Source organism: Ceratotherium simum, chromosome 9 (genome assembly GCF_057802395.1).
Source record: "Ceratotherium simum simum isolate JZ-2026a chromosome 9, ASM5780239v1, whole genome shotgun sequence".
NCBI lineage: Eukaryota > Metazoa > Chordata > Mammalia > Perissodactyla > Rhinocerotidae > Ceratotherium > Ceratotherium simum.
Window position 1 is genome coordinate 83712896 of NC_141908.1, and position 14695 is coordinate 83727590.

General features: G+C 38.8%; 1 protein-coding gene across 2 annotated transcripts; it reads left to right on the forward strand.

Moving 5' to 3' along the window:
• Window positions 1-11404: 11404 nt before the first annotated feature.
• LOC147916370 (endogenous retroviral envelope protein HEMO-like) lies at window positions 11405-13773 on the forward strand. 2 transcript variants are annotated; one of them, XR_015553276.1, is made up of 2 exons: window positions 11405-12081; window positions 13351-13773. XR_015553276.1 is itself a non-coding variant. In XM_087435738.1 (2 exons), exons 1-2 carry the CDS (start codon window positions 12024-12026, stop codon window positions 13137-13139), a joined length of 939 nt encoding a protein of 312 aa, XP_087291864.1. In that variant the 5' UTR covers window positions 11405-12023; the 3' UTR covers window positions 13140-13333. The 2 variants fall into 2 exon arrangements, 1 of the variants encoding a protein (XP_087291864.1); XM_087435738.1 differs by lacking the exon at window positions 13351-13773 and adding an exon at window positions 12259-13333.
• The last annotated feature ends 922 nt before the right edge of the window (window positions 13774-14695 follow it).

The window sequence follows — 14695 nt, forward strand, 5'->3', positions numbered from 1 at the left end:
AGACCTCTAAAAACTTGATAATAAGAAAACAATTAATCCAGTTAAAAATGGGCAAAAGACGTGAACGGGTAGTTTATCAATTTAGATATATGAATGGTAAATAAGCCTATGAGAAGATGCTCAGCATCGTTAGTCATTAGGGAGATGCACATTGAAACCACAGTGAGACATGACTCCACCTTCTTAGAGTGGCTAAAATTTAAGAAGACCGACCAGACCTACCGTAGGTGAGGGGGTGAGACCAGTGGAATGCTCTTACACTGCTGGTGGAAATGTAAGATGGTACAAGCATTTTAGGAAACAGTTTGGCATTTTCTTAGAAAATTAAACATACACCCACCATATGATTCAGCCATTTCCTTCCCGAATATTTAGTTAAGATAAATGAAAGCATATGTCCATTCAAAGACTTGTAAGTGAATGTTCATAGCAGCTTTATTTGCTTTAGTCGAAACCTGGAAATAAACCAAATGCCCCAAACAAGTGAATGGGTAAACAAATTATGGCATATACATAAGTGGAATACTACTCAACAATAAAAAGGAATAAAATATTAATACATACAACAATATGGATGGATCTTAAAATACTTATGCTGAGCAAAACAAGCCATAACAAAGAGTACTTATTGTATTTTTCATTTATGTAACATTATAGAAAATCAGGACTAACCTATAGTGAGGGAAAGTAGATCTGTGGATGCCAGGGAATTGGCAGGGCATCCAGAGTGATGGTGGGAGGGACCATTAAGAGGCAAAAGGGAAGTTTGGGGTGTGAGACGTTGGCTGTGCTGATGGCATCACAAGTGTACAAGTGTCAGAACTCATCGCACTGTAAGCATTCAATGTGTAAAGGTGACTGTGTGCCAAGTACACGTCCATAAAGATGATAGTACTCAGCATCCCTGACGGCGTTGACATCTCCCTTCACAGGAAGCATTTGTGTGGATTTTAGGGCACAGAGGGTTAATATGGCAGATCATGGGAAGAGGCCTGTGTCAGGAGTGGCCATTTTCAACATTGACATGAGCTCTAGAAACCAGAGAATAATTACAAATCAAGACAATCAACCAAAGCATTAAATAGTCAGATTAAAATGCTGGTAAATCATTCTCTAAGTATTATGCATTTACATTAACCACATATAATTTATTACAGTCCTCTAAACTGCTTCCCGTCATGTGCAGATAGATTATGATAATTCTTCACACAAATCATGGTAGAAAATCTCTCTTGCAAATATGTTATTGCATCATTTTTAGGTGAACTGGCTTTCCAACTGTGTGAGTGTATGATAACGTGCAGATGATCAGGCTTCTCACACACACACAAAAGAATAATTGATAGTTTCTGTCTTATAAAAACATTTGAGTGAAAAGAATCTAAGGAAAGGCATTTAAGTTAATCTGGTTTTGTAATTGCTCATTTCTTTGTCTCTGTTTTTGGGTGATGGCATTTTACTCACAACTTGAACTTCAAAAGTGCAAAGAAAAACATTGCGAAGAAAGCTGTTGAGATTTACATACTGAAGTTTTCATTATTTTGTGAAAACCTCCTCCAACCTTTTGGAAGAAAAGATTATGAAAATCAATTTTTTTAAAAAATTTAAATAATAAAAATTCATATTTAGAACAAACAAGAATTAAAAATGCTAAAGGAAAAAAACCCAAGGGTTTAACATCAGATAAAAATTAAAATTGATTTACCTAGCCAAAAAAAGTCACTTAAATTTAAACTTAGCATAACGGGTTAGCATTGTATCTCATAAATTTATCAGATAGATTTTGGTGCCTGTTTATTTGGGCCCTTTGCAAATTGACTCCATTTATTGATAACTATTTGATTTCATCACTATTCAATTTCTATTGTTGAGAAATTTATCATTTATTTTTTTTTGTAAGGAGGACTAGCCCTGAGCTAACATCCGACGCCAATCCTCCCTTTTTTCTTCAGGAAGATTGGCCCTGGACTAACATCCGTGCCCATCCTCCTCTACTTTATATGGGACGGCACCACAGCATGGCTTAGCAAGTGGTAAGTCGGTGCACGGCCGGGAATCCGAACCTGAGAACCCCGGGCCACTGCAGCAGAGCGAGCGCACTTAACTGCTGCGCCACAGGGCCGGCCCCTGTAAGATAATATTTTAATTAACCAGTTTAGCCAAAGGATCTGTGAAATATATGGTTCTATTTTTTCATGTTAAGGCTAGCAGGTGCTTGCTAAGTCTTATTAAATGCTCTCCAATTTGGAAATAAAATTGCCTCTTTAAACAAGATTATTTGCTTTATTATCACTTAGAAATGATCAACATTAACTAAGTGAAAGAGCCTCAGACCATCTATCATCATCTGTTTTACAAAACTGACTTTGGGAAATTCAAGGAAAAATGTTCTTATCTTTTAATTTATAGTTTTATTTTGCATTTTATTGAGTTGGTAATGATTTGTTTAGATCTTAGAATCTAGGAAAAAACCAGCGAGTTTCATCTTGGAAATAATTCACTGTAAAATAATGTTTCCCTGGGCCTTCAGATTAAAGATTAGATAATTTGAGAAGTAATTTGAGTCTCAGTGCTGACCATTCATGATAGAGGGTGGTTGCCAACGTAACAATAACATTTGTGGACAATGGAGAAGAAAAAGGAATAATTTATATTGTTATGAAAAAAAATGAGACCAAAAAATTTAACCTACAATAGAAAGTTACTAAAAGCAAAACTCTGAAGGCTGGGAGGCTTGCAGATGTTTGTAAGCACCTACCTCTCTTTATCAAATCTCTTCCTGTTGGAGAGGGGTCTTTTTCTGACCAAAGCCTGACAGATGTGGAGAAAATGCCCCACCTTTGTCTACAAGGTCCAGACAGCAGGGCCTTCTAGTTTTTCTTCTCACTGCAGCCACAGCTTAAGCCCCAAGCCTGGCTCCTTCTGGCAGGTGAAGCTGAAGGGAGTTGTAATTCACTGGCGAGAGCGGCAGAGATGTGTCCAGTGCCAGAAGCTTCAAAGTCCAGTGATGACTGTGGCGTCCAGACTAGTCTACTCCTCAGGAAAGAGATTTGCTTCGTTGGTTGATTCTTCTGAACTGCCTTGGATTTGACTTGCTTTTCATGCCGCTCTTTCAATTGTTTAAGCCCTCTATATCTTTATAAATAAACTTATTTTTTATTTTAGTCAGAGCCCAAGAATCCTAACTGATATAACATAACCAAGATACAGATAACTCATGCCACAAAAACCATGCGTAATTATGGAATTTCAGACACCAGCCTTTGCTGAGAAGTATTCTGGCTGGGGAAGCAAGAAATATAAAGGAGGCTGAGTTGCTAAATTCACAGCATGTCCTGATTCTTAAAATTGCAACTTTAATAAGGGTGTTTTATTCTTCTTTGTCTTTATATAAGCAATTGAGACTGTTTGCAAAATACTAAAGCCATAATGTTGGTGTCAGTTAATATCGCAGAGAGGAGGAGACTGTCAAATTTAATCCATTTAAACTACAGTTTGGCATGGGGACTATTTTAAAGCATTGGTAATCCTAATGTTTGATGGCAGTAAGAACTCTAGCAATTGGTTCACTGCAAAATAAATTTGTCGAAGATATAATTATGCATTTCTAAGTGAAGGACTATGAAGCTATAATGTGCATTTTAAAATATTTCTTTTCCTGATCTAATAGTTTTCAATAAATGTTTTTGGCTTAGATTTTTCATTCAGGACACATCCACTAGTAAATGATGAGACTTATCAAATACGTTTTTCAAATTTTGTAATTAAATGGCGATCATTTTTTTTTCTGATCTTGGACTTAATGTAAACCAGTTTTTCTAAAGTTTTTTCAAAGAATGGGAACTTACGGGGCCGGCCCTGTGGCTTGGTGATTAAGTGCGCGTGCTGCGATGCTGGCGGCCCGGGTTCGGATCCCGGATGCGCATCGAGGCACCACTTCTCTGTCCATCCTGAGGCCGAGTCCCACATACAGCAACTAGAAGGGTGTGCAGCTATGGCATACAACTATCTACTGGGGCTTTGGGGGCAAAAAATAAAATAAATAAAATCTCAAAAAAAAAAAAAAAAAAAGAATGGGAACTTAGGCAACTTATTTTCCTGTTTATTTTGTGCTATATATATACATAAAAATATTTAAGTATTCTCAAGATTTTAAAATTCCCTTTCTGAAAATGAATTCCCTGTGCCTTTTATACATATCAGGTGAGAAGATTTTCTGGTCCTACTTGAGGGTGAGTCAGAAGATGAATCATCAGTGAAGTGTTTCTTGCTTACCCTGACTTAAAAGTTTTCCCTTTCTTTGTGTTTGATTAATCTATTGATTAGCTAACTACTAATATAGTAATTTATATGATTTTTCTTGGAACTCCTAATCAGTTTATAATACTTCAGTTTCAATCTTTTATCTGAAATCATCTATTTCACTTAAAAAGCAACCTATTTTGGGTACAGACATCTTTAAGTGATAAACTGCAAGTTGTGGGATCAAAGTGTTAAGGACGTTGTTATTTGCAAAGCAGCTTTAAGCTTGGTGTAGGAGAAAGTGCACAGGAACTGCCTTCACTGTGGCCCAGTCCTGGTTGTTCATCAAAGGTGTGTGTGTGTGAGTGAGTGTGCATGTGTATGTGAGTGTGTATGTGTGTGTCCACGTGGATATGAGTGTGTGCACGTGTATGTGTGTGTGAGTGTGTATGCACGTGTATGTGAGTGTGTGTGCACGTGTACGTGTGTGCACGTGTATGTGTGTGTGGCTGAGTGTGTGTACACCTGTATGTATGTGTGTGCACCTGTATGCAAGTGTGTGTGCACGTGTAGGTGAGTGTGTGTATGTGTGAGTGGCTGTGTGTGCATGTGTGTATATGTGTGCGTGAGTGTGTCGCCTTGGGGAAATTAAACTCTTTTAGCTTCAAGTTCTTTACTTGAAAAATGGATATAGGATCTACATCTCAAAGTTGTTTTAAAAGTTAAATTAAAGCACAAAATAGATACTAAATAATTATTAGCTGTCTAAAGTCTAATTGTAAGGGGAAAGCAGTAACTATTAAGATAGTGATATTGAAGAGAGTGTTAAGAAGACCTTAGATTTTGTTATAAATTAACTTACAGAAGCTCATTCTGAGATCATTTTGGTCACCACCCACCCCCACCCCCACCCCCACCCCCGGTCCAAGAGACAGTGAGGGAGGAGCATCATGGCTGATGATGGTGCTCAGGGCAAGCTGCCCCAGGAAGCACCACTCTGGTATGCGGATTATTTCGAGCTGAAGACAATAAGGACACAGAGAGCTCAGGAAAAATATTTGAGTTTCCCCTCCCAAACTGCCTAAAGAATTTAGAACCAAAAAATCTGTTTTAGGAAGGGGTTATTATCATGACTGCTATAAAAGATAATTTAGGATAGAGGTTACAATAGAAAAGGCACCAACAAGCCCATCTTTTCGGGAGTTCTGTCTCTCTGGCCACATTCTTTGGATGGCCCTGCGAGGAGTTGTCAGACAATCATTTACAAGGGAAGTCTCCATTTGTAAAGGTATCTCCCTCTCTATATTGGGAAAAGGGGTGGGTGAGCTCATTTCTAGTAACTTATCAATGTGGAAGGTGAGGCCTTGGGGCTGTATAATAAACCTTACTCTTGTTTACTGTGCTTTAGTGGTAATCTCCTGTAACTGACTCCCCCAACCCCCAAATCCTCCTTTGTCATTGGCTGAAAATGATATTTAAGACGAGACTTTCTGCTATTGCGTTGAGAAACGCAGTGTCCCTGCTTTCTCCCATGTATACATGTTATTAAACTTGGTATTATTTTCTCCTGCTAACCTGTCTTGTTGATTATTTGGCCAGCCAGAAGAACCTTAAGGGAAAGGGCAGAGGGAGATTCTCCCTCTTCCCCTGACAGTTTTGGCGAGCCAGCCAGGAGAAGCACTGGCTGGTAAGTTGCCTTCTCTGGCTGGAAGACCTGTCTTCTCCCTGGACTACTGCAGATGATGAGATACGGGAACGCCTGATGAAAGCCGGCAAAAGGTAAGACTTCTTACCACGTCAGCCTCCCGGAATCTCTATCTGCGGAGTCCGGCGGAAGGAAGTGGTGAGAATTTTTTCTCTTTCTAAATTTAGATTGGCAGGAGAAAATATTTGGGAAACTAGTTTCTTGTGCTTTTAGTGACTCTTGGTTTAAATTTGGTAGAGTACTCTTGGTTTTGATCTTGATCCCTTTTCCTCCCAGAGTAATCTCTGTCTTGTTCTGTGTCCTGAGAACTTGGCTTTGTGACCAGTGAGAATATTCTCCTTGGTCTCCACCATACGGAAGGTGCATTTACCAGAGTGCACCTTGGTGGCCAGTCGAGTAGACTGGGGTTCCGAACTGTCTCTTTGTCTGGCTGTGCCAAGCTCTCAGGGGAGTTTGTCATAAAGGGCCCAGTCCATAAGGGCTTTTGTCGTTTTAACCTTCGTTGCTTGTTAGTGCTGGAAAAATCCCATTCCAGTATCACCTGCCTGGTGTCACAGATTAGCCGGTTTGTGACTGGAGGCGTCCCACACTATTGTGGGAGACCGGAGGCACCGTTTTCACTACACCATCCTTACCGCCTGTGCAACGAAGGTCTTTACTGTCTCTGAATATCTTTGGGAGTGAATTCTGTGGATCATGGGGGCTACATCATCTGCGCCCTCACCAGGGACGCCTCTTGCGTCCATGGTGAAGATTTATTCTAAGTGTGGAAAGTTACCTCCGGGTCTTTCCTTAAAAAGGCTTATTGGTTCAAGTCACTATTGGAATAAATATACAAATGAAGATCCTACTCGTCAATGGCCAGACGACGGATCCTTTGAATTGGAAAAACTTCTAAATTAGGGGAAAAAAAATTGTTTTGAGAGCTCTCACATAATTATTTATTTGGTACCTAAGAAAAGGCCAGAAAAAGGAAGGAAAACATTTGACTAGCCTTAAGACCTTGACTCAGGTTACAATTGAATTGAGAACATGTAAAAGTGTAAGTGTTGATAAGATTATAAAGGTTGGAATGTTTGAGCTAATTTTATACAAAGAGGTTACATCAACTTTGCCTGAGTATGTTTTAAAATGTCTGACTGGGAATGCTTCTCTTGTCCAAAATTAGAAGACCAAGACCTATTGATAAAAATCTTAATGATAATTATGTTTAAAGGTATAAGAGGTGACGAAATTTACATGAAATTTTGTAGAAAAAAACTGATGTTATTTCTATTACAGAACTGGTTAACCAAAATAGTAATTTAAATGATGGCTAATTTTATCTGAAGTCTTATGAATTCTTGTAGGCAATCTAAATAATTATTGGGAATAAATAACTAAATAGTTGTGAAAAAGATAAATGTTAGATGAACTTTAAACAATAATTATGTGTTATGGTGGTTACAGCTTCCAAACTCTTTTTGGTGACTTAAAACTTGAGAGTTTTGCTAAGTTTTATGATAAAAATTCTCTGAGTATCATCATTTCCAAATAAGATAAGATATTAGACATTGATTGCTAAATATACATTTGTCTACTTTTGGCTTTTCATTACAGGAAAACTAAAAGGTGTTTTGGGTTTATTGGTAAACATGTGTTTTATTAAAAGATTGTACTATAAAGTAGCATGTTTCCAGAAATGATGAAGTGTTCATAAATTTTCCAAGCCACAAGATACTAATGTAAAAGAAAGTTTAGAATTGTTTACTTGGTTTTTACTTACAAATTGGGGTTTTCTAAGAGTTAAAATTTCTAATTAGTATATGTGATTGAAGCTACTAAAAATTAAGAAAAATATGTCTGTGTACAAGGAAAATAAGATGTATAAAGAAGGAACAAAGAATGGAAATATTTTGTTTGGTTAAGAAAGATAAATTTGTCCTCAAGTACTAGGAGGGAAAAGAAAGACATGGGACAAATTCTGAATGTAAAAAGAAAGCTATAGAAGGTTTGTGGAGGGAATTCTGGAAAAGGAGTTTTATGCATAGTCAAGTTGGCTAAGATTGAAATGAATTTAATTAAGTAAATGAGTTTTAATATCAAAAGTAAGCTGGTACAAAATTATAATTTGGTCTTATTTCTCTTAAAACGATGATTTTCTTAAACTTGATAAAGAGGTTACAAAAGATTTTTCTTTACCTTTGAGTAAGTCTACCTAAAAGACAGAAAAAAAAAATGTTAAAATAATTTCCTATGTTCAAAAGACTGAGGTCTCTCTATTAAGGCTTTTTGGACTGTTAATGCTCTGTTTGCTTTGATTGTTTATATTTTTGACAAGCTCCCCCAAAATTCATATCTTAAAGTATTTTTTTTAACTTTTATTTCTTTGAGAATTTTCAAAGGTCCCTGGAACTTCTCAAAGAAATTTGCTCTCTTCCTATAAGGGGAAAGATACTAAACTTATTAGGCTTATTCAATATGTTCAATTACATGGAAAGCATTGTCAGAACAGTGATGATAAACCTGCTTAGGTGCTATTATGTGGGCAAATGTTATTGACATAGGTGTTTTAAAATTGTATAACATTACTGAAATTCTGATCTGTCCTGGTTATCAGTCATAATTCTGGTTATTTTAAAGTGTTGTATGTCACAAAATTAACCAAATTTCTTTGGCAATTGCCATTTTGAGATCTTGTTGTTTACAGACATTTCTTTGCTCTAAAGCTTTTGCAAAATATGTTTCAACTTCAGAAAAATTCATGGAAAGGACTCTGATATTTACACTGGAATACAGGTTTCTGACAAACTTTCTGATCATAAAACTGAACTTGGTAAGAAATTACAGAAATCTGATGGAGAAACTGACTTCATGAAGCTGCTAACAAAAAGACTGGGATCGAGAATGGATTACACAGGACTGAATGAACTGATAAGGATGATTATAATTTTTATGATTTTTCATTTGAAGTACTGCTGAATTTTTAATGTTTTGTTTTTTCAGATTTAAGGAAAACTTTTTCTCTTTTCTCCTGAGCTAGCTATGATTTATAGCAATTTGGTAAATGATACTTTTGTAAGTAAAATTAAAATATTTATCTTTTTCTCTCTACCTGATCCCTCGAATTTGGAAACTCTTAGTAAGTGAGTATTGTTGTTTTCATGGCAATATAGTTATTTGCATAAGTTCAATAAGAATCTGTTCTCCTTATAACAGGACAAAATTGGAAACACTGGTTATATTACCAAGGCTGTGACTGGAACATCATATTTGCGATATAACCATACAGCTTTTGAGGAATGAAGATTGGACTTTATGGAATAAAGCCACGTGGAAATATTGGCCTGGTACCTTATGTTCCAAGCAGCACTTAGCAGGATAAGTAAAGAATGTCACTTATCTGGCAGGTACAAGGAACCTCAAAATATTTTGGGGGAACCTCAGAAGAGAGGAATTCACCCAAATCTGTAGGTATTGCAGGCAAAGTCTGATGACAAAATCCTTGGCTTGGCTTTCCTGGCCTCGAGAGGCCTTTGAAGTTCAATCTGAGATTCCTTATAAAAAGTTCCAGCAAAGCAGATTTAAAAGAGCCTATGTGATCAACTGCTATTCTTGCTGTACTTATGTAAATAATTGAGCCAACTCTATTGGAACTAGACTTATTTTGCAAACTAGTTTTAATTTTGCTATCTTAATAAAAATGAGGGTGATTTTAGAGAGAAAAATTATATTTCAGTAAAAACTATTTCAGTATAAGTTTGTGGATATTAGATCCTAGTTTTGTTGTCTTTTGAGGTTTTTGTTTTATATCTGTTGACTGGACTGGATCCTGATTTCTTCTAGTCTCCTGAAATATCTGGCTACAGATGTCCAAACTAACGTTTTTGATTTTTTCCATCATTTTCATTTGAAATCACTAAAAACTGAACCTGCCCTTTTTCCTAAAGCCTTACAAACTAAAGCTGATGAACTTGATATAAACTTAAGAGATGACCTGACGACACCATCAGAGACATTTTAAACTGCAAAAGATACTTTGACGCTGACATCTAAAATTCTTCTTCACTGGCTGTCCTCTAAACTCAAAAACTGGTTTACAATTTGCTCTAACCATTAACCTTGTTTTTCTTTCGTTTACACAAATATGCTTTTGGAGTCTGCCATGCTGTTGGCACAATTTGGAAATCCCGTGGATTCTTAACTTCTGCAGGAACTCCTATTGCTAATGGACACTTAATTGCAGCCTTATTACAAGCTATTCACCTTCCTTCAAAAATTGCCATTGTTCATTGTTCAGCCCATACTAAGGAGACTGATGTCATATCTCTAGGGAATGACAGGGCTGACAGAGCTGCTAAACATGCAGCTCACTATGGACCCCCTTATCCGTTTTCCACCCAACTTTTAAACCTGCCTTTATCCCTGACTGATGTTATTAACTATCAGGCAAATGCCCCACAATCTGAAAAAGACAATTGGATACAAAAGGGTGCCAAACAATTATCAGATGGATTATACATTGGACCAAATGGACTTCCAGTAGCTCCTTTTCTTTTGACTTTTTGGCTTGCACTTATCTCCCACCAAATGGGACATATGTGCAAACGGGGGATAGTTAAGGAACTGAAAGACAATTGGTTTTGCCCTGGCATCCATAAAATTTCTGACCAAATCACCTCCCGGTGCACAACTTGCAAATCTTACCAAGTCTCTGGGAGAAATCGGTGTGATCCAGGAAGTCCTCCCAGGCCCACGCTGCCTTTTGCGGCACTCCAAATGGATTTTATAGACTTGCCTTCAGCTTTAGGTTACTCTCACTGTTTGGTTATTGTCTGCATGTTTAGTGGATGGACTGAATGCTATCCGACCAGACATGTAGATGCCACAACAGTGGTAAAGAAATTAATAACTGAAGTTATTCCTCGCTTTGGCATTCCTTTATGGATTGAATCAGACCAAGGAACTAATTTTACAGCAGAGATAAACCACTTGCTTGCAAAAACTCTGGGGTATTCATTAAAATTTCATACCCCATATCACCCTCAGTCATCAGGGCAAGTGGAACATAAAAATCTAGATATAAAAAGAACTCTAAGAAAAATCTGTCAAGAAACTGGACTTAAATGGCCAGAAGCTCTGCCCTTGGCCCTTATGAAGATTCAAAATACTCCAAATAGCAGGCATGGATTGACTCCTTTTGAAATAGTTTTTGGACGTCCGATGCCTACTGGTGTCTCTAAACCTTCAATTCCTGGATTAAATGAATATTATGGGAACTTAAGTGAACAATTTGATGCTATGACTTGTTATATACAAAAATTAACTAATATACTTGAAGCATATCGTCAACAGGTAGAAGAGGCATGGCCACCACCTTCTGACAAGCCTTGCCATCCTTTTCGACCAGGAGACCGGGTGTACATCAAGGTCTTTAAAAAAAAACATGCACTGTCACCTCGCTGGGAAAGACCTTATAAAGTCTTAGTGACGACCTGCACTGCCATCAAAATAAAAGAAAAATCTTCCTGGATCCATGCGAGCCACGCCAAAATAGACCCAGAACATCACTCTCAAGACAACTGGGAGATAATCCCCACAGATGACCTTAAACTAAAGATTTCGAGGGCCAAAACCCAGGCCCCAGAAGCAGCCGACATCACGAAGTAGACAGCTTTTCCCAAGATCACGGATCGAGAAAACCTACTTTGACCCATTTCCTCCCCCTTGCTTCAAAACTCCCTATATATATACACACTCACACACACAAACTATTAGTGGATATATATATATACATTTTTTAATCATTTATTAGAAAGCTGACTGGAGAGTGCTGGTCTCTATCTGTCCCTCTTCCCCTCTCTAAGTCTCCGCTATGGGCTCTTTTCTGATCCGTGTCTTGCTTTTACTAACCCTCTCCTTTTCAACAGGTCGGGCACAGACCAAACACCCCCTTATGCCAGTTTACCAAGCCCTAGCCACGCTAACTAATCAATCTGACTGTTGGTTATGTCAACAGCTAGATAGTGCAAAAGAACCTGAACTAGTCTTTGTTCCTGCTGATATGAACACCTGGTAGACTAAGTACGGAAAATGGATGAACAACAGAGTATGGTATCCGCAACAAGGGAAACTTCACTCTGCTTCTTCTCCTGGTGAGTCACTTGGGCCCCAGAAAGACTACTTAGAAGGTCAAGGACTGTCCCTTGCCCAAGTACAAGCAATAGGTGAAAGTTTTTCCCTCTGCATTGAAAGTAAACATGGCGCTGGACCTTTCCTGGGTGACATACCGAGACAATATTGCAGTCAAACTCTGTGGTTTGATTCCACAGGTGGCATCTTCAGAACTCTCAAGGGAATTATAAGTGACTCTATCACTACTCCCCCTGGCACAAACATTTGCCAAATCACCAAGTGCTCTAGATGGCCTATGAGCCACCCGTGTGCAACTTGGGGTATCGCAGCTATCCACATGGTTAGGCTGCCCAATGCCACAGACTATATATGGGTGGATCAAAAATCTGGACTCACCTGGTCAGGTGACAAGACCAGGCTTTATAGCTGCCAAAATCAGACTGCAGGCCTCCTATACCAGCTATTCCGCAATCTGTTCTGTTCTCGCAGACTGACAAGAGCTCATGGAAAATGGAGATGTTTAGGTAGTAACAGTGCAAGTGGCACAGATCATGAAATAGTCCAGATCCTGGGAACTACAGACTCAATTCTAACCTTGTCTTTAAACTACACTGGTCTTTTCATTTTATGCGGCAACAAAGTGTATAAAGGATTCCCACCTAATTGGTCAGGACGATGTGGACTTGGATACCTGGCTCCTTCTGTCACCAAACACTCCACCTTAAATGCTAGCCAAATTACAAACTTGGGTTCGTTTGTTCATAAGATTGTGCCACATAAACGTGCCAGTCGAGAAATCGTGGAAAATCCATTTGTGTATCACAACTCCAAGTTCTTTTCAGCCTTGAGAGTCCTATTCCCCGGCTTTGGAAATTATGAGTTAGAAAAAGCAATATTAAATCTCTCTATGGTAATGGAACAAGAGTTCAACACCACCATGCAAACCTTGAACATACTCCAGTCAGAGATTAACAGCCCAGCATCTGTGGTGCTCCAAAATCGACATGCTCTGAACTACTCACTGCCCAGCAAAGAGGAGCATGCACAATCATTGGAGAAAAATGTTGCTTTTATGTGAATCAAACAGGTCAAGTAATATCTAACTTAAATCTATTAAAAGAGAAGATTGACATTTTTCATCAGATAAACGAAGCTCACACATTTTATTGGACTGACTTATTTCCAGGATTGGGGGACTGGTTTAATGGAGTGTGGGGAAATGTGCTCCGATTTGTTCTTTTCTGCTTGTTCATCCTCATTCTAATCTATGTTCTTTTCTATCTTTGCAGACTTCTTATCACTCGGATACTAACACGATTTCTCTCTCCACAGTTACCAGCTCAGCTTTTAATATGTGAAACTTCTAGGGAAGTTTCAGAGGAGGGAACTGATGGTGCTCAGGGCGAGCTGCCCCAGGAAGCACCACTCTGGTATGCGGATTATTTCGAGCTGAAGACAATAAGGACTCAGAGAGCTCAGGAAAAATATTTGAGTTTCCCCTCCCAAACTGCCTAAAGAATTTAAAACCAAAAAATCTGTTTTAGGAAGGGGTTATTATCATGACTGCTATAAAAGATAATTTAGGATAGAGGTTACAATAGAAAAGGCACCAACAAGCCCATCTTTTCGGGAGTTCTGTCTCTCTGGCCACATTCTTTGGATGGCCCTGCGAGGAGTTGTCAGACAATCATTTACAAGGGAAGTCTCCATTTGTAAAGGTATCTCCCTCTCTATATTGGGAAAAGGGGTGGGTGAGCTCATTTCTAGTAACTTATCAATGTGGAAGGTGAGGCCTTGGGGCTGTATAATAAACCTTACTCTTGTTTACTGTGCTTTAGTGGTAATCTCCTGTAACTGACTCCCCCAACCCCCAAATCCTCCTTTGTCATTGGCTGAAAATGATATTTAAGACGAGACTTTCTGCTATTGTGTTGAGAAACGCAGTGTCCCTGCTTTCTTCCATGTATACATGTTATTAAACTTGGTATTATTTTCTCCTGCTAACCTGTCTTGTTGATTATTTGGCCAGCCAGAAGAACCTTAAGGGGAAGGGCAGAGGGAGATTCTCCCTCTTCCCCCGACACTGACAAAGACACTGGGGAAACTTTTTCAGGGAAGGGCCCAAAGGCCCAGTTTTCTGGGTCACCAGTGCAAGGGCCGGTCCAACCAGTGAGTTCTGGCCATTGTGGGGATCCCAAGTGTAGAGCAAAGTAACAAGAAGGTACCTCTAGCTGTAGAGGTAGAGAAGGAGGAGGTAGTAGAAAGCGAAAGACTGAATATGTCTGAGACTCTATTCCAGTGAACACTGCTGGGGACCCACACGTGAAGCAGGTAAAGGCAGGTCCAGAGACCCGCCTGCCCTGGGCTGTGGTCCCTGCCGAGAAGCTCCTTGGGAGGGGTGTCACTGCTCACCTCAGGGAAGCAGGGAGGTTCAGCAGGAGGGCACACGTAGGCAGGAGAAAAAAAGTCCATGAGATAAGAGGAAAGAAAGAGAGGTAGGTGATAACAGAGAGCAGATTAATGCATACGTTGTCATTTACTGCCTCTAACTGGTGTAAAAAATAAGGGAAAAGCTTTAACCAAAATAATACATTTTGAAAGATGAATTTTTGAACCACCATGACTTGTGGAAGA

Coding starts and splice junctions, on each gene's coding strand:
- LOC147916370 (XM_087435738.1), top strand. CDS start 12,024: ATGAACAACAGAGTATGGTATCCGCAACAAGGGAAACTTCACTCTGCT. Junction 12,082..12,258: donor TCACTCTGCTTCTTCTCCTG/GTGAGTCACTTG, acceptor TTGATTCCACAG/GTGGCATCTTCAGAACTCTC.